Source organism: Syngnathus typhle, linkage group LG13 (genome assembly GCF_033458585.1).
Source record: "Syngnathus typhle isolate RoL2023-S1 ecotype Sweden linkage group LG13, RoL_Styp_1.0, whole genome shotgun sequence".
Taxonomy (NCBI): domain Eukaryota; kingdom Metazoa; phylum Chordata; class Actinopteri; order Syngnathiformes; family Syngnathidae; genus Syngnathus; species Syngnathus typhle.
The window spans coordinates 2,286,201-2,306,758 of record NC_083750.1 but is presented as its reverse complement, the minus strand read 5'-3'; the positions used below and the strand labels follow the sequence as shown (position 1 = coordinate 2,306,758).

The 20,558-nt window shown below is 41.1% G+C and overlaps 1 protein-coding gene and 1 long non-coding RNA gene across 3 annotated transcripts; one reads left to right on the top strand and one right to left on the bottom strand.

The window, feature by feature from the left end:
• Positions 1-1,361: 1,361 nt before the first annotated feature.
• Positions 1,362-13,632, bottom strand: LOC133165696 (transferrin receptor protein 1-like). 2 transcript variants are annotated; one of them, XM_061295539.1, is made up of 19 exons: positions 13,477-13,600; positions 9,490-9,626; positions 7,524-7,573; positions 7,060-7,297; positions 6,745-6,928; positions 6,438-6,663; positions 6,191-6,313; positions 6,026-6,121; positions 5,799-5,938; positions 5,401-5,552; positions 5,190-5,309; positions 5,027-5,112; positions 4,885-4,948; positions 4,296-4,363; positions 4,149-4,216; positions 3,955-4,048; positions 3,633-3,854; positions 3,348-3,500; positions 1,362-3,271 (listed from the first exon to the last, which is right to left on the bottom strand). In XM_061295539.1, exons 2-19 carry the CDS (start codon positions 9,503-9,505, stop codon positions 3,029-3,031), a joined length of 2,343 nt encoding a protein of 780 aa, XP_061151523.1. In that variant the 5' UTR covers positions 9,506-9,626; positions 13,477-13,600; the 3' UTR covers positions 1,362-3,028. The 2 variants fall into 2 exon arrangements, with proteins under 2 accessions (XP_061151523.1, XP_061151524.1); XM_061295540.1 differs by lacking the exon at positions 9,490-9,626 and having other exon boundaries at positions 13,477-13,632.
• A 6,044-nt stretch (positions 13,633-19,676) lies between these two features.
• Positions 19,677-20,230, top strand: LOC133165899 (uncharacterized). Its single transcript, XR_009717673.1, has 2 exons — positions 19,677-19,875; positions 20,002-20,230. It is a non-coding gene; the product is annotated as an uncharacterized LOC133165899 (long non-coding RNA).
• Positions 20,231-20,558: the final 328 nt, after the last annotated feature.

The window sequence follows — 20,558 nt, the reverse complement described above, 5'->3', positions numbered from 1 at the left end:
CTTTCTATCTGTTCTCCCCCATCATTTGTACCTCGTAAGACAACAGCTGCGGTCCGAGTCTCACTCTACTGGTTACTTCCGATGCCCTTAAAAGGGCATGGACAAAGGTCTTCCTGGTCACGGACGAATGGCCCTTCCATATTCTAAGTACCTACACATTGCTGAAACTAGATCTTCTCTGTACCGCAAAAATAGCTTAGGGTCTTCTCACTGCTGCAAGGTCGCCATTTAAGGTGACATAGAGTGGCGCATAGAATCCAAAATTTACCTCAGTTGTTTGTAACCAGGCTCGGTGGGGCACTGGGTAGCACGTCCGCCTCACAGTTAGGAGGGTGCGGGTTCGATTCCACCTCCGGCCCTCCCTGTGTGGAGTTTGCATGTTCTCCCCGCGTGGGTTTTCTCCGGGCACATCCCAGGTATCTGTGTACCTTACTTCTGATCTGTATTCACGCTTTGGTCCTACTCTTAAAGGAACACGCCAGTTTCCAGAGGCGTAGCTGAGCCGGGGCGGGCCCCGGTTAGGACTCCCTGCGCCCCGGTTGAAAAAAACTGAGCTCTTTCGATTCTTCATTTTCATGGCGTTTTTTTCTTCCGGTCTTGCGCGTATGTGCTTGCGCTATTCTATGTGCGCGATGTTATCCATTCACCGTTTGCCTCCCGGACCCGGATGTTGTTTTAGCGATCAGCGAACGGCGTGGGTAATGTTCGATTTTTTTTCCTGTGGCGTGCGCCCCTACTGGAAAAATACCTGGCTACGCCTCCGCCAGTTTCCCTTTCGGGTTATACCGAATGCAGCTCATTTAGTCATCCTCTGATCGTACCTTAACTTTTGATATTTAATTTGCATTCATTATTGTGCTTTTATTTAATGAGAAACGTGCGTGTTGTGAAAGTGGAGTTTGACTAAATTTGTCAACAAAAAATGAGTGGCTGTCCAAGAATCTAGAATAACCCTCGTTTTTTTCTCTTTTGCTATAATTTCTGTGAATAGGGATAATAATGCTAAAACTGGGCTTCCTTTCCTTCCACGTTCAAAAACATGGACGACTGGCTGGCTCCAGTTCACTTAACGATTACACTACATTTTCCCCATCCATTTTCAATGCCGATTATCCTTGCGAGGTCGCGCGTCAATAATTTTCCAGAACCAATATCGTTAACTTTGTCTCCATAATTTGGCGAAATACGAAATTTCTTTCACTACCTTGCAACTACAAAAATTAATATGACTCGTTGACATCTCAGCTTGCATTGACTACAAATGATGAGGCCTCCAAATAAAAACAGTTATTTAACGGATAAAAAGGAGAATATGTTTGAGATTCATACATTTATCCACATAGATTCAACCATATTCCAAGTTCAAATAGGAACATTTGTGAGTTTTTTATTGCGAAAAAGAAATGGAAAATGAGACGCAAACTGCATACATATGGAAAATGTATTTTTAAAACACATTCTTTTCTTTTACAATTGATCACTTTATCAGTTTACTTGGCGCATTAGCTATCGGTCAACTTATGAGTACTGAACACCAGATCATTTTAAGGTTAGTAAGCTAAAATAATGTAAATTCAGCTTTACTTTTCTGTGTATAAATCATTATCATTTCAGTTTTTCTCTTGTGAGACTACTAACAGCATTACCAACTGTAAAATTGCGATGACGTTTTGCATCAATAACTTTGGTTTGAGCAGAACAGGTCTTTGAATGGGGGTCAAAGACACAATAATTAAAATGAACATTCTAGAACCTTGGAAAATCGAAGTTAAGATTCATTCATGAAACAAAAGGCACAAGTGACCCACTCCAAAGGAAGACAAACAGCAAACAGATCTGTAACATTTGTCATGCCTGAAACTGAGCATTTGAATGTTAGATACTCAGTTGCACATTAATGCAAATCACATCAGTTATGAGAAATCAACATACTATCACTGATTTGAAATGAGAGGAAAATTGCCGCCAAAACGAAACCCAGAGTGAAACTTAGCCATGCAGATCACTCACCTTAATACAAAACGAAAAAAAACACAAACACATTGGGAGGCACGTTAGATATGTGAGGAAAGTAGGTAGAGAAGATCTTAATTTGAGCAAGATAAGGAATTGAGCTGATGATGTCATTGACTTCATATATCTACACAACTTATGGGAAACACTGCCCCCGATAACATAAACATCCACTCCTACAGTGAAATATGGAGGGCACTGCCTCCGATACAGACACACACTGGTAGGCAAAAACTACCTTCTTCATTTCCACATTATGGAAGACGCTGCTTCCGATAATGGCCGCCAGGATGAGAAACGCACGCGTGAGCTCGAGTTTTGAGGAGGAGCTTCAATCCGGCACCAAAGGCGAACTCTTGCATGCGACTCAGGGCTGGCTGTTGATGTGTGTACACTTCATTTAGCAGATGCTGCTTTTGTCATTTCGACAGTATAACTGTCATAATTATGAAAGACACTGCTCCCGATAATTATACATTTTTGATTAAAGGCAATTAAAAATATATATTCATAGTGAACCCTGTCACTGATGATTAAATAAGATTTCTGTTTCAGTGCCACCTGGTAATTGCCGCCTGCAATAGTGAATATGAGGATATTTCTTCACAGTAAACATAGTTACTGATTGATTTGAAGGATGGCGTGATATGCGTTAAAAGAAATGCAAAACACGACGCTATTGATCTCTAGTCTCCATATTTGTTTTGCCAGTCTTAGTCTAGCTATAGGTGTTGTGCACTCATACTGGATTTTTTAGCTTTTTGCTAATAGCACCGAGCATTAATCAAATGTGATCGAGTGAACGCCACATATTTGAAATGTTCTTTAAATGGACCAACGTTTCAAAGAAAATACTGCAAAAATTGTGTATCGTGTTGATGTGAAGTGTGTGATTTTAAATGAAAGCCTCCAAGAGATGAGGCCCCTCTACCTGGTGTAGATTATTATTATGATTATCGTTATTATTATTATTATTGATAATGTTATTGAAGGAATACCACAGGGTGAAAACAATTCAGATTTCATTATTAAGTGACCACATGTCCCCTGTTAATGCAGTGGCACAACCCTGAATTGTCCAGGTGGCCAAAGCAAACTGGTTGCGGAACTGGTCGACATCAGCTTCTGGGCTCTTTGTTCTGAGGGCGTCGAGATGGTTGGACAGGCCTTTGAGTGTGTGTGGACCAGAGCCGAGCAGGATGTGACGGAAAGGATTTTCTTTAGCCGAAACATATGCTGACAGGAAGTTCCTCTCCACCTGTGGATACCGACGGAATGGAGCATGAGCGACTTTTGTCAATGTGACCATATGTCTTCTTTGTGCATTCACTTACCGACATGATGCGGTCATTGTAGATCCGGCACATCTCAATGTTACTCAAGTCACTGTTTTGGATGTCTTTCATAAGGTTACGAGAGGCTCGACTGTAAGAGCCAGATGCCGACATCAACCACTGCACTGATGTGGGGACCAGATTAGGCTGCATCTGGACACATGGGATGAATAAACAGGAATATTTTTGGTTTGTTTTGCCTATATTTTTCCATTTTTTCTTCCCTCAGAATGCTTGTCATTTTTTTAAAGACTGTTAGGAGTCTATTAAGAAAAAGACACCTACCCTTCGTACGGTGTTGATTTTCCTGTTAATCTGAGCCACATGAGTACGAATAATCTTGTCATACTTTAACAGGTCCATCTGCAGCAGGTGGTCGTGGACCAACCTCAGCACTATGTGACCTGCAAACTTGGTAGCTGCTTCAGCCAGCTGCAGATGCTGGTTGGACGTGACAGCAATCAACCTCTCCTGGGTATCCATCAATGTGCCAAAATACGGATAATCCTAGAGGAGGAGCAGCCCAAACGAAATCCAGCCAGTCAAATGGCACAGATTTGCACAAGAATACCTTAGACTTGGGATATTGCACCAGGAACTGACTTACTAAATTGCCAGAAGTGAATCGAAACGACAGGGATGGAATGCCGGTAAAGGCAATGAAAGGATAAGCAGCGTCATCCAGCTTCAGAGGTTCCAACCTAAATCGACATGAAGATTTCTCAATGTGGAGCTCAAGACAGCGAGTTTATACACTGTAAAAGTAGCACACAGTTGTGGCGTACATAACAGTAAACATACATGTTGGATTCCCAGTTGCCCTTTCCAAATTGAGAAAAGAGGGACACAGCCTTGTTCTGGAGGCTCACCTGAGGAGGGGAAAAAAATTCACAATTCTAATCTCACGTTGGGAACTCCCCCCAAAAAATAATGCGATGAAAAATGTACCTCTTTGAGTGTGCGTTCAATCAAGCTGTGCATCATCGGACTTGCTGATACTTTAAACCCACTGTGGCCTGGAAAGGGGTTTATTTATTTATTAATCCAGAAAAATGTACAAATCTGCACAAGCAGTAAATACCGTATTTTCCGGACTATAAGGCGCACCTAAAAACCTAAAATTTTCTCAAAAGCCGACAGTGCCCCTTATAGTCCTTATATATGGACCAAATTCCTAAATTTAAACTGGCCCGAAGCATTGTGTCATGAAATCAATCATAAGTAGCCTGCTGAAGACTATGAATCATGAATAAAAAAAACTATGGATCATTATTTTGTGATTATAAAGTAATTTGTTGCATCTGAAGTTGAAATAAAAAAGATAAAATGGAGAATGATTTGATTTGGATTAAAAATCTGACATGATGCATTAATGGTGCGCCTTATAGTCCGGTGCGCCTTATATAAGGACAAAGTTTTAAAATGGGCCATTCATTGAAGGTGCGCCTTATAGTCCGGTGCGCCTTATAGTCCGGAAAATACGGTAGTCTTCAGGTTTGAAATGATAAATAAAAAATGAAAAAACAATGGTACATACCGGCTACAATGCCATCAAGGTTGATGTAAGAGAAGGCTTTTGTACTAAGAGAAGAAAGATAGCCCTGCAAACAAGAAACACATCACGGTATTGAAGATCACCCAGTATCATTCCCAAGCAAAATGTTGCATGTAATTCTCACTTCTAGCCACTCGGTGGCGCCAACGCTTCCATATTCTCCAGCACTCCAACTAGCAAACACGATGCTCCTCCTTGGCTTGAAGCCATCTATTTAAAGCATAAAAAAAAAGGTTCGGCTGTAGTAGACTACAAACAATAAGCAGTGAAAGTCACAAACATTTTACCCTTCTTTAGCATTTTTGAAATTGAACCAGCCATTTCCAACAGAACACCGGTGCCAACTGTTGATGCAGCAAAACCTGGACCCCAAGCATCCCTCTGGGCACCGATAACCACATAGCGATCTATAATCAAAACACGTTATTTATAATATTCAATAGGAACATATTAGTTATATTCAGTATCTCGCTTGGTGAAGAAAAATCTCATAAGCACCTGCATCCACAAAGCCTTCCATGACACCAAAGACATTGTTGATCTTTTTCTCAGTAAGAACGTTGTTCACCTCCACAGTAATGACATCGCTCTCGTTTCCAAGTTTGTAGAAAACGGCCCACTCCTCTGGTGCATCCTGACCCCCTAACTGTCTGTGAGAGAAAATTAAATAGATTTGAACACAATACATTTAAAACACAATACATACAATTGCTTGACAGATTAGTTTCGGTGTTTATAAATTCAAGTCAAAGAATTTCAAAGTGGCTGTTACATTCCAATATTTCTGTATAGGAAAAGGTTTGGATTATCACACAGTAATCATTACCCAAGCGGATTAACTTTACTAATATTTAACTGTTTTCCAAAAAGTTGCATAGAGTTTTTTTAAGCCTTACCTAAGAATGCTAGTGGCTGTGTGTGCTGTGATGGTTTGAGCCAAGATACTTGGCAGACCTGACGACTCAGCGGGTGGAAACTGGGTGTGGTTAAACGAAGGGAAGCCGGGGGTATAGGGATCACCTGAACCCAAATGGACCTTAGAGAAGAAACAAGGTGAGACAGATCAGCAGTGCATTGCATAAACAGGCGCATAATAATCTCAACTGTCCAAAGAAAATCTCACATGTCCAAAAAGATGAGTGGTGGCTTCAGAAGGATAATCAGCAGGGTCTCGATAAATCAGTACAGCAGAGGCGTTCATCTTGGCAGCATTGGCTACCTAGAAACACAACACATTGATTGGGAATTATAAAACATAATTTAGTTTTGGGAGAGGGCACCAACCCACCTTTTCCGCAAAGCTGATCTTCCCAGCTCGGACCAACATAACTCTGCCGCTCATGTTGATACTTCTGACTCGAAGCAATCTAAAGTCACTTTCCTGTCCATAGTAGGCGTACAGGACAGTTCCCTGGGTGAGACAAAAAAAGAGAGAAAATTCTCTTACTATCACATCCAATTGTTGCTTTGCATTACAGACATTATCTTTCAATTAAAAACGATTAAAAAAAAAAAAAAAAATCCTGAGTAGTTACCTTTACAGTTCCATTAGCACTATAGGCCAGAAAACCTTCAGGGCGCTCTTCTTTGCCATTCTTGAAAATAATTTTGTTGGAGACAAAAGGTGGGCGATCCTGAACTTTAATAAAGTGTTCGTCCGTCCAGGTTTTCATGCCGTACTCTTGAAACTTCTTGATAACCTTGTCAGCCAAAGTTTCATCACCTGAGGAGCCAGCCCGATGGTTGTCACTTGACACCTCACTAGGAAAAAGAAACATTTGTGTGTATTTTCAATACGGCATTTTCTGATGATGGAAACGGTCTCATGTGGTTGAAATTCACCTGAAGGCAACCTGGAAGTTGGATGTACTCAATTTCTGGGCAAATGCATTCTTGACATCACTCCAGGCCATGATGGGAGCGGCCCCCGTCTCGTGCACGACGGGCACTTCAGACATTTCCACACGGGCTTCGCAGCTGACAGGAAAATCTTTTTTGCGATGGACCATGTAGCCAATCAAGTACCCTGAAAGTAGCAGTAGTTAATCTCAGCATTTGCAAATAAATATATTCTGTTTTTCGTTCATGTTTTACAAAACATCCCAATTCCATTGGAATTAAATTTTCATTGGAATTAAGTCACAAATCGCGGCTTACCGATGATAAAGATGAGCAGGATGGCTGCTAGCATGAAGCAAAGGTTCTTAGGTGTGCGTCCAAATTTTGAAGTCATGTAGGACTTGTGATTGGAGTTATGACTGAGGTGGGCCCCCACACCGTTTTGACCGACTTCTTCATCCATGTCAGATGAAAGCTTCATCTCCACGTGACTGTTGTCACCTTCCATGTTCTGGGTCAAGTTGAAACGTGTATACGAATGTGGTTCTCCATTAAACTACAGTAGAAAAAGAAGAACGTAATTTAGACCGAAAATACTCTAAAATAGATATTAAGACTCCTCCACCCATTCAACTAAATACGGTATTTGTCTAAAGTGACCGGTGCATCCCTTTTGTTTTAAATAGCACGTTTGAGGGATATTTTATTTTGTCACGGATCAAAGCACCAAATAAACAGTATAAACAAGACAAACCTGTAACAATGAATGTAAAAACACTCACAATTTTAGTTATTGTTGACCTTGCCTGGTCCATTGTTGCTTGATGGAACTCTAAAAAAAAAAAAAAAAGGGAACACAAACATTTAATGACTCACTGTACGCTTGGCTAAGACACCCAAAAAAATAACACATGAAAAATGTTAGTTATTGTTCTATTACACAAAAATAATACCAAAGTGTAAGTTTATATAAGCGTAAGTAATTATGTTTATACTTTTTTATTTCTGGAAAAATTATAATGTCCCACTTTCATCAAACCTCCCCAAACAAATAGTTCCGTTTTCTCTGCAGCTTATGCGAAAGACCCAGTCGTTCCAGCAGACAAAACTGGTTTAGAACATTGTTCATTCTCCACAGGCTCCATGGGAACCCAAAGCCAGAATGATACAATAACTGGCTTCCCGCTCACTTGAAGCGACACAAAGAAAGGCTCAAATTTAACAAAACAGTGAGGCCTGAAATGCTACTCTTCTGTATATTTATACTTATTTCCCGATTCAAAAGCCAAATAAAATAACAGACATGCAAGTGATCACCTGAGAGGAGTAGATCCTAAGGTCAAGTGCTTCTCTTGGGGAAAGTCATGTGAAAGCAATGAGGAATTTATACTTAACACCAACCAAGCGAGCAAGCTATTAAATACACTGTCCCCGGCTGCAAAATCTTCTCTATGTGAACTGTACAAAAATATTCAAAGTAATTTCAAAAATATGCTTGTCATAAAAGTAAATGTTATAAGTTCACAATTCTTTTAAAACAAACTTTAATGCTGGTAATAAACATTGCATTGCTGATGGACTGTATCTCAAACAGCTCAATCTTTAATATTAACCTGTCTCACAAATTTAAAATGAAAATCATGGATGGAGGGTAGAAAAATTCAAACATGTAAAACACGCCATCTTTTTATTACAAGTGGCCAGTACGTAGTATATGGCAGGTAATCAGTCAGTGGCTGGCTAGCAAGAAGCTAATGGGAGATTTAGATCTAATAGATCTAATATCTATTTAGTGCTGCTTGTTCCAAACAGACGGGCCTCAAGGCCACATTGGATTCACAACAAAGTTCACGGAAAGTTTGTCAATACCAGCTGTGAGTCTTGTACAACATTGAAACAAAATAAGGATGTAGAAACCAACCACAATAAAACCAGTAATGGTGTTAAAGCAGGGGTGGCCAAACTTTTTGACTTGCGGGCCGAATTGGGTTCTAAATTTTGACCGGGGGGCCGAACCAAGAGCAGATGGATGTAGTGTTTGTGTGAAGTAATATGTATGACATGTAAAGGTCGGTGTATAAAAGGTTTTTACTTTTAGTAGATACTAAAGCATAGATAATAATAAAAGGCTTTTGGAAAACAAATGCATTTATTAACAGCATTAAAAAAATATTTCACCCAAAAACTACTATCAGTGATTCTTATTAAATACGCCACTGTTATGATGAATAACATTTTCCATCACTTCAGATTTATGAAATATGTTTATCTAATGAGGCGAAATCACATCCAACGGCAAACATTCTGACCAAATTCATCATCTTGAAGAATCAGTGAAATAATACATCTAAATAAAGTAATAAAGGAATCAATAGTATTGTTGGTTTCCCTTTTTTGCTAGTGCCTCATAGTCTGGAGTAAAATTTGTTGTGGTAATTCTTAGGATAGAGCCGAGGTGTCGGTCCGTTAACCTAGATCTGTGACGGGCTTTGTTGACGTTCTTGTGGCTGAACGTCTTCTCACACACGTAGGTCAAGCCAAATTGTCCACTCTTTTTTAACATTCGGCACTCAGTGTGCACCTTTCTTTTCTTCGGGCCACTCATTTTAATGGAAGGATTCCAGAGGAAGGTTTGTGGGTAGCATTAGCGTAAAACTGTATCTGAAAACTCAGCGCGCGAATTACGAGAATATTGACGTCACAGCCGACACTCGAAATTCGGCACTGATAGATGAAATTACTACTTACTACTGAGTACGCACATGCACTTGTGCAGGGGTGGGCAAACTTTTTGACTCGCGGGCCGAACTGGGTTCTAAATTTGGACCGGAGGGCCGGACCAGGAGCAGATGGACGTAGGCGTTGTGTGAAGTCATATAAGCGACCTGTAAAGGTCATTGCATAAAAGATCTTGGCCTTTAGTAGGTAGTAAAGCATGGATATTCCAAACAATTTTTTTGAAAACAAATGCATTTATTAACAGCATTAAAAAAATAATTCACTAAAAAACTGCTATCAGTGATTCTCATAAAATACGACACTGTTATTATGAATAACAATCTCCATCACTTCAGTGCCTGCAGGTCAGATTGATGAAAGATGTTTATCTTATGAGATCACATCAAACGGCAAACATTCTGACCAAATATATCATCTTGAAGAATCGGTGAAAGCATACATCCAAATAAAGTAATCAAAACAGCAACACGGTGAGGGGTATCTGAAAATCAGAGCAGAGTTTTAACTCGCAAACACCTGGTAACAGAGGTGAGGAAACGGGAAACACCTCCTTAAAGTAAGCCTTAAGAACTTTACAGGTTAAGATTTGTCGCAAATAGGTGGTGCATCAATGTCCTTGAGCATCCTGCATTGTTTGAAAATGAGAATGGTCGCTAGTTTCAATTCCTGCTATGTGTACAAATCATATTCAAAATGCATTTTTTTACAATAAACTTGAGAGCCTCCCGTTCATTTTCAGTGGGAACAGTGTTGTTGGTCTCCCTTTTTTGCTAGTGCGTCATAGTCTGGAGTAAAATTTGTTGTGGCAATTCTTAGGCGAGATCCGAGGTGTTGGTCCGTTTACCTTGATCTGTGACGGGTTGATGTTGACGTTCATGTGACTGAACGTCACGCCGCGTACGTCGAGCCAAATTGGCCACTCTTTTTTAACATTCGGCACTCACTTCTTTTTTTCGGGCCACTCATTTTAATGGAAGGATTCCAGGGGAAAGTTTGTGGATGGCTGTAGCGCAAAACTGCATCTGAAAGCTCAGCGCGCGAATTATAAGAATGCTGTCGTCAAAGCCCACGCTCTAAATTCGGGACTGATACGAATAGAGCGAGAGTGCGCCAAGTCCGTACTACTGAGTACGTACACGCACTTGTGAGTGTGCACCGAGCTTTCTGACACGGCTTCCGGTAGTAAATGCGCAGGCGAGCGCTTCGCCATCTACTGGGAAAACGCAGTCATTGCAGGCAAAATGACCAAAAAAAAAAAAGTTTAATACAATTTGTTCAGGGTTGGCGGGCCGGATTAAACGGTCCCGTGGGCCGGATGTGGCCCGCGGGCCGTAGTTTGCCCACCCCTGCACTTGTGAGTGTGCACCAAGCTTTCTGACACGGCTCCCGGGAGTAAATGCGCGGACATTACTCGCGGTAAAGGTTTTTCTTCGCTTGATTTCATTTGTGTGGCGAGCTCCATCTAGTGTTGAAACTGAGAAGTGCAACAGAGTTGAGCTCAAGCTTCTTGTGCGGGCCATACTCAATTATGTTTTCAAAATTTGCTGCGGGCCAATAAAAACTGGACCGCGGACCGCGGTTGGCTCGCGGGCCGTAGTTTGGACACCACTATGTTAAAGGATTGCTTGGAAAATAAAAAGATTAGCAAGGTTAGTGTCAAGCCCAGCCATGTGAATAGATTATTGTTTCGCTCCCTAACTGTTTCAAAGCATTTCCAAACAGTTCTTCAATAACAATTTGCTTGTTTCTCACCTATTTGCTTACCCCAAAGTCAGTGGTTAACTAACCACTAAACTTCGACCTTGACTTAGCGAGCAGCATAGACATTTCAATGAACACCCTGGTCTGACCCTGACAAAAAAATCTAGCCAGCAGCCTTGGACTTATTGACCCAAGCGGAAGGTTTTTTCCCAACATATCTCAATCATCGTACGTAATAATCGTACTACGTGACCTTTGATCCAAACAAAGCACTTCAAACAGGTCATTTGTGAATTAAATGTGGCCTAAAGAGGTGTGTGTGTGCGCTCCACGACTAAAATGGCAGACAGACTTAATGACTTCTACGGGCCAATTTATGAGCTCTACTGGAAGCTGGACATTGCGTGAGGAGATCTTATGTGGGCAAATGCCAAGGGGACCACGAATGACCGTGGAAACTGCCAACTCTGGCCTCATTTACTTGACCAAAGAACTGTCTTGCCAACTCCAACACTAATATAACACCAAGTCAAAGCTACACAAAAACAATTTACCTACAGTACTATAATTATGCAACACAACTGTAGTTAAATTTAGATCATTACATAGCCACCGTAGTAGTCTCTTGACTGTAAGGTATCAAATAGGCCACAGGCAACTCAACAAATACTCCACTTTCCTATCCAGAGCAATGGTTAGTGTACACAGTGAGATGCTTTACAAGGTGCCATGGAAGAAGAATGACCTTCTATCAAACTAGTTGGTCAGTTAGTTGGGTAGAAAAATGTCTTTAATCTTACGTGCCAAACATACTGCACTTTAACTAAGCTAATACTTTAATCAGATTAGCTGTTCTTTCACTTTCAGTTGACAGGCCTGCTGCCGTTGCCAATAAACTTTATAAACAGACAGAAATTTAATTCATGGTCAGAAACTACTTTCAATGCTGTGCTAGAGTATCATCTTTTGCGATGACCAGCTAGCCATAACGTGACAGTGGAGTGAGGAGTGAGGCATGCTCTGTATCTATGTTTAGTGGATTTTCAACTCACGTGTGTCATTGAGAGATAGTAAGCTATGTAGCGTCACGCCCTTTGGGCTTGTTCGTTCGTCAGACTAGAAGAAGGCCAGTTCATTCTCTGTTTTCATGGTCAAGTCTAATTTCCTTGGTAACACAACTTAAGGGTCATTTTATTCATTTTGACTGGTTAAAAAGTCTGAAAGCCATTAGTGAACTGTGATTTGAAAGTTTAAAAAAAAAAGTAGTGTGGGAGTGACAAAGATGAGAGAAGGGGAGAAAAAGCCCAAGAGCAGAGTGGGAGTGGATGTAGGGGAGCACCAGTTATTGTGCAGTGGTAAATCATGTGAGAGTCACATTGGGGCAAAGCATGAGAAAGTAAGAAGAAAAAAAAACTGTAGGACAGCGAGACAAATCCCATCCTTTGGGAAGTCCAATTTAGTGGACTGCAGATTTGGGCGGTGACCTCAAGGGCCCCTTTTAGGGTGTCAGATAGACATCAGTGACCTTGGAGGAAGGAGCACAGTTGGGACAATACAAAGAATTACAAATTCGACTGTATTTGTGAGCTGTATTTTGGCCTGCTCTTAATGTAACTAAGTCTAGTTACTAGTTTATGTTTCCATAACAAACATGTCAAGTTCACCTGCTGCTTGTCCAAACAACATGACCTCAGACTAAAGTCCCCCCTCCCACCTCCTCCTTCACATGGCCAAGTTGAGAAAATAAACACCTGCTCTACCTTCTTGCTTGTGACCTGTAGATACAAGTGTGCAAGGAGTAATATCTTATCAAACAGCAAGGTCAGGAGACATCCACGAGATTTGTAATGTCTAGTGACACAGTTACCCCGGAGCTGGAAGGTCGCACAGGGGTAGCTAACGGACACGCACGCGCGTTAGCTCCTGTATTTCATTGGGGACATGACAACCCGGCATCTCCAAAATGCATGCGTTGTTGCTTTGGCAACGCAATGCGTGGATACTGATATTGTTCAAGTTTCTATAACAAAATTGAAGCGTTCTTCAAACTTTAGAATTTGCAACGCTTTCATTTGCCAAACCATGCGCGAAGGACCGCTTTCGACAGAGGTGCGCTCATGGATAGCTGATTGAAGAAACAAGACATTACTGTGATATCATTGAAATATATTGACATATTAAAAAACACTATCATGCATCCAGTGCAATACAAAATAAAATGCCCCTCACTTGGACTCATCTTTGCTTACAGCACAACAATTTCTGCTTGATATATATAATTCGTAAAAGTCCTACCTTGTCTTTAAAACAGATCAAATCTTCAGTGGTACTTTTTGACACTACGAGGTTTCCCCTTGTCGCTGCTTACTAGCTGCGGTTCTGTCAGCCGTGTGTCCTTCAGCTTGCGGCCCCGTGCTTATATCTGGTTACACTGCGGCTAGTAGGGGGTGGGAGGAGGAGAAAGAGACCTTACTTAGACCTAATACGAGACCCTTCTGGCTATATTCTGGAAAGACAGAATGCAATATGTAAGGTATATATTCACATGTGCAATCCGTAATCTGTAAATTTAAAGTGGAAGTCAAGTCAAAAATCTTTTCAATAAAATGTACCACGTGCATGGTGGGTGGCACGCTTGTTTGAACTCACTCCACAAAAATAGGGGGGAAAAAAACCATCTTGTGACACATTACCTCAAAAAAGCAAATTCTTAGGTGTGGGAATCCTGTCTAAGTACAATACCATGAGTAAAAAGTCTTGTCTATAAATGTTGGCCAAGTATATGTCCCAAAGCCTTAAAATTAATGACTTAATTGAATCATTCAAATGGGTTAAAATTGGCAAAAGACTGTTTCACTTCAAAACTTGAACCAAAATAATACAGGGCAAGCCAGAATCCACAGAATAGTTGAGTTTAGGTGCAGCTGTATAAATATATTTTAGGAGAAGGAACAAGAGGAAATATAGATATATTTAATGTGGTCTTTGGGTTGCTGACTAAGTCAGAGGAGTAGACTAGGGAGGTTTTTTTTTGTCTGTTTATGTCCTTCTGGGTGTTCGGGGGGGGGTTGGCTGAAAGGGCAGACCTCAAATCCAGGCCTCTCACCCAGCAGGCCTGCAGTTAGGAGTGGGGTTACATTTGTGTCCTTTGTTACATTCTGTTGTTTGATGCTTTGTTACTTGTATCTTTTAATCTCTCTTTTATATACACACTCCAGGGTATGAAAAATGCTGGAAACAGAATTTACCCCTGGGATTAATAACGTACGTATCTATCTAGCCATCTATCTATAGTAAAATCTTGCTCATCTTTCATCTTTTCAATCAAGGAAAAAATACAAGGTGTGTTTATTGTACCACTTTAGAATAATGTTCGGGACATAAGCACCCTCTGTTCCGGTGACCTAGTAAAATGTTTGTGGAAAGATCATGTGGAGAAAAACATCCCAGGCACACTCTCTCACTCACACACACGCACGCACGCACACACACACGCACGCACGCACACACACACACGCACGCACGCACGCACGCACGCACACACACACACACACGTATGCACGCACACACACACACAGACACACACACACATGCACGCACGCACACACGCGCAAACGTGTGCCAGCAGTTAAGAATGGGCCCAATATTGAGTCATGGTTGTGTTACTGCAAACAGGGATGGCAACAGGAACCAGTCACCGCTATGATTGGATAAGTTTGATGGGGAGTGGCAAAGCGCTTGGCAGACTGGCAATGATGATAAATCATTAGGAATGGCAACAGGCAACAGGCATCAGTCACCGCTGATTGGATAGGTTTGATGGGGAGTGGCAAAGTGTTTGGCAGACTGGAAATAATAGTAAATTATTACCGTGTTTTTCCATGCATAATGCGCCCCCGTGCATAATATGCACCCTAAAAATGGCATGTCGATGCTGGAAAAAAGCCTGTACCCATGTATAATACGCACCCAAATTTTGACTCTTACTGAAGTCCGTAAACGTAAAATTATTTCAGAAAAAAGATCATCTTTGGGAACAACCGGATGTTATTCTGCCGGTCAGTATCACTGCGCATGCGCTAGCAAACTCGGTAGCGAAGAAATGTTTCGGATTTGTGTAGGGTACATTGTGACAGCAAACGAGCAGGTGATCGAGCAAGCGTCTGATACGAGAGCATTGTGTTCGTATGGAGCGTGTTTGAAGTGAACAGCAGAGAAGAAAGGAACAAGGCAAAGTGTTGTGAAATAAAATATTACCTGTAATACGCATTTAGGTAGAGAACTGAACTCTCGCTCTTTATATAGCTGACGTGTCTTGCGCATCCGTTCCGCGCATCTGTAATGGCGGCCTCCGTATGATATCCGGTTTGCGATGGAGATTAAAAAAACAAACAATATTTGACAATAACACACCATCAAGGATTGCACCATCGCATCAAACGATGTGTCGTCAATTATGAATTTTACTGACTAAGTGTGTTGGGTAGGATGGCTGAATGCGATGCGCGATTGACAACAAACAAGAAGAAAGGTGTGATTTCAAGTTTTATTTCAAAGGAGATTTTCTTCAAAAATTGTTGTACCCATGCATAATGCGCATCCCAGATTTTAGGACAATAAATTAGTTAAATTTTGCGCATTATACATGGAAAAACACGGTAGTTCATCTTTGTTTTGAACACTTTCGTTACATTTACTCGCTATCTATTTGCCATCGCCTATCGGGGTGTTTGATAACACTTTTTTCAGACCGATACCAGTACAAGTTCTACATTCGTGAGTAGTCACAGATACCGATCCCACTGGTACTTTAGATACATACAATGTCAGCCAAAAACAGTGACAGATGATTTTAATAGACTTATAAAGGTAATTTGTAAAATTGCATTACATTGTAAAATGGCCAAAAGGGGGGCGGGGTCTCGACCCCCGTCATGCATACCAATAGCATGAAATAACGCTGGTATCAATACTGATACTTGGTATTGATACTCGTCCATCCCTAATCACCACGATTTATTGTTTCACCAAAGCTCTTAGTGGAGAAGTAAAGCTTTAGCATCCATATTCTATTTGACCTGATTCATATACATCGTGGTGGCGCATAAAGGCAAAATCCTACCATTCTTTTTCCAAATATGTTTATGGACGTATTTAACGTCCTATAACATATACCGTTTTTTTCCGTGTATAGTGCGCAATATTTTACTAATTTATTGTCCTAAAATCTGGGGTGCGTATTATACATGTGTACAAAGAAAAAAAATTTTAATTTTTTTTTTTTTTAATTTTTTTTTTTTTTTTTTTTTTTTTAAATAAAGTCATGGTACAACAAAACCAACAACAGGACTGACCGACAAAGTCGTGGAACAAAAAGACAGGGTGACATTACCAAAGACAGGAACAGAATGACAGTAACACATGCAATGATCCAACGGTGAGCGAGGGGCAGACAGGACTTAAATACAAAACACGTTACATCGATTGAGGTGACACAGGAAGAGCGGGGTGACACGAACAGAAACTATGGCAACCTAGACACATAGCAAAACTGGGGACGAGACATGACAAATCTCCCCCGAAATAAAACTCACCTTTCTTCTTGTTTGTTGTCAATCGCGCATCGCATTCAGCCATCCTGCCCAACACACTTAGTAAAATTCATAATTGACGACACATCGTTTGATGCGATGGTGCAATCCTCGATGGTGTGTTATTGTCAAATATTGTTTGTTTTTTAATCTCCATCGCGGACCGGACGTCATACGGAGGCCGCCATTACAGATGCGCAGAACGGTTGCGCAAGACACGTCAGCTATATAAAGAGCGAGAGTTCAGTTCTCCACCTATTAGTTTCAATTCACAGTTTAATTAGCAGTTTCAATCAGCAAATAACAAAATGCGTATTACAGGTAATATTTTATTTCACAACACTTTGCCTTGTTCCTTTCGTCTCTGCTGTTCATTTCAAACACGCTCCATACGACCGCAATGCTCTTGTATCAGACGCTCGCTCGATCACCTGCTAGTTTGCCGTCTGTCACAATGTACCCTACACAAATCCGAAACATTTGTTGCGGCTCCGAGTCACGACGAGGGGCAAGTTTTGGTTTCCAAGGGTGTTTTTATTCCTCTTCAACGTCTCTCCCATACAGAGCCGCCGTGTGCGCACGGAGCGCGGTGGTGCGTTTAGGGGCAGTCGGAGAAATCAACGCCAACAAAAAAAATGACATCCAGCCTAGTTAAGACCATACCAAAGACTTTAAAAATGGGACCCATTGCCTCCCTGCGTGTGTGACGATCTTTGGGACTTAAAAAAAAAAAAAAAAAAAATTAAAAATTTTTTTTAAAAAAATTCATAAAAATTGGGTGCGTATTATACATGGGTACGAGCTTTTTTCCAGCATCAGCATGCCATTGTTAGGGGTGCGTACTATACATGGGGGCGCACTATACACGGAAAAAAACGGTAGATAATTTCCCCAACAATAACTAAATAGAGATGTATTTCTACTCACTTTTTGAAACAGACAGTTTCACCCTCAAGATACTGTCTTGATTTAGGAAGTGGAAAGTTCAGCCGCATTCTTAAATTAAGTGTTGTTATAGTTTCATACATCAAAGGCCCGGAATGTGAAGCCACCATAGAGCTGTCAGAGAAGATTTAAATGTCTTGCGTGTAATCTTGATTTAGTAGTACTCAGAGGCTGAGGTCCAGCTTCTACTTTTATTTTCTCTTGTGAAGTTGAATTGTCAACTCAGTGAAATGTTGGAGGCCTTCACATTCACAAACATAAAATATAGAGGCTTTGCAGTCACGTGATTTTATCACGTGATTTTGTGTTATCCCGCCATCTTGCCGGTGTTGTGCTTGATTTGGTTCCCCCGTGAGATTTTGTTCCCCCTGCCGCGGGAGCGCGCACGCCTTTTTGGAAAGCAAAAACCGATGTCGTACGGCGTCGTACGGCGTCAGCACTACGTTGTTTTCAATAAAAAACATGAAGAACTCACGTTTGCGTCAGTCAATTTTAATTTTTATAAGGGATTATTCTCATTTGATGTCTTTAAATTCATCCGCGTTTTGCCATTGAAGCGGGGTGCGTTCAAAGACCAGTCGTACAGACGGAATACTCATTCATTCACCAAAAAGCAACAATATAATTATGTGAGCTCTTTGCATAAACCTCGATGCAAAGAAACTCCTCTTTTTGGGTTTACAAAGGAGACTTTAGTCTTAATTGTGATCATCATTCATCCATCCATCCATTTTATTTTATTACTCAGGTATTTTCAAAGCAAATTAATATTGTTGCATTTATTAATTTGCTTTAACATGACAGCGCAATATAATTAAAAGCTGACACGATAGCAATGTCAAACGTGTTCATTTAAGAAAAAGCCACACACGTTTTGTGATCAAATCTTTCATAACGAGAATGATTTGAGTGAATTGATTTGGATGAATAATTGAGAAGAAAGTTCAGTTCTGAAGGCTCCTTTTGTCCCAAGCAAAGTGACAGATGGTGGGGAGGGGGGATAAAAATTGTAACAAGAACTCTATAAAAAATGTCAAGTCGTGAGTATATGTTTACCCCCCCCCCCCCCCCTTTTTTTTTATTTTGAGAACGGTGAGTGCTGGACTCCAGCAGTTTTTCTTCTGTCTTCCTGGGGGTCCTTTCAGGTTGTGTGGAAAATTTGAACAGGTTCCCTCATTCCTAGGCCAAATTACAGGGGGGGAACAAATCCTCACAGCTGCCCCGTGAGAATATGTTCCCCCCCCTTATTTTGAGAACGGTGAGTGCTGGACTCCAGCAATTTATTTTCTGTCTTCCTGGGGGTCTGTTCAGGTTGTGTGCCAAATTTGAACAGGTTCCCTCATTCCTAGGCCAAATTACAGGGGGGGAACAAATCCTCACAGCTGCCCTGTGAGAATATGTTCCCCCCCCTTATTTTGAGAACGGTGAGTGCTGGACTCCAGCAGTTTTTTTTCTGTCTTCCTGGGGGTCCTTTCAGGTTATGTGGAAAATTTGAACAGGTTCCTTCATTCCTAGGCCAAATTACAGGGGGGGAACAAATCCTCACAGCTCCCCTGTGAGAATATGTTCCCCCCCCTTATTTTGAGAACGGTGAGTGCTAGACTCCAGCAGTTTTTTTTCTGTCTTCCTGGGGGTCCTTTCAGGTTATGTGGAAAATTTGAACAGGTTCCTTCATTCCTAGGCCAAATTACAGGGGGGGAACAAATCCTCACAGCTGCCCTGTGAGAATATGTTCCCCCCCCTTATTTTGAGAACGGTGAGTGCTGGACTCCAGCAGTTTTTTTTCTGTCTTCCTGGGGGTCTGTTCAGGTTGTGTGCCAAATTTGAACAGGTTCCCTCATTCCTAGGCCAAATTACAGGGGGGGAACAAATCCTCACAGCTGCCCTGTGAGAATATGTTCCCCCCCCCCTTATTTTGAGAACGGTGAGTGCTGGACTCCAGCAAAAATTTTTCTGCCTTCCTGGGGGTCCTTTCAGGTTATGTGGAAAATTTGAACAGGTTCCTTCATTCCTAGGCCAAATTACAGGGGGGGAACAAATCCTCACAGCTGCCCCGTGAGAATATGAACCCCCCCCCTTATTTTGAGAACCGTGAGTGCTGGACTCCAACTTGTGCTGTGTTTGTGGGGAAGCTACACATGACACAGACAACAGATGGGTAATTATGTCAGGTCTTGTTAACTAATGCATGTGATGATTAAGAAATATATTGAATTACACATTCGTTGTAAATTATTGTAAATGTGCTGCATTGTATGATCTTGCTTTTTTCTTTGTTTACCAGATTCAGTGTGACGAGTGTTGCAGGTGGTTCCATCTTGTATGTGTCGGGGAGCCTCCAACCGAAGGCTCTTTTTTGTGTACAGCATGTACAGAAATTAAATGCTAAATATTTGAAGCTTGCTTGAAGACCATTTTGCTTTTTTTTAATTAAAATTTGTATTTTTTCCATTTTATTTTATTATTTAAAAAAAAAAACTTTTTTTTTTTCTTAATAAAGTTCAAAGTTATAATTTTTGATGTATGTTATGTGATTAAGAAACAAAGTTGTTTGACCAAAATAAGGCCAAAAAAATTGATAAAGTGCAGTAATAATGGTATCACTGCACAAATCATCAGAAAAAAACGGCTGGAGTCCAGCACTCACCGTTCTCAAAATAAGGGGGGGGAACATATTCTCACAGGGCAGCTGTGAGGATTTGTTCCCCCCCTGTAATTTGGCCTAGGAATGAAGGAACCTGTTCAAATTTTCCACATAACCTGAAAGGACCCCCAGGAAGGCAGAAAAAAATTTGCTGGAGTCCAGCACTCACGGTTCTCAAAATAAGGGGGGGGAACATA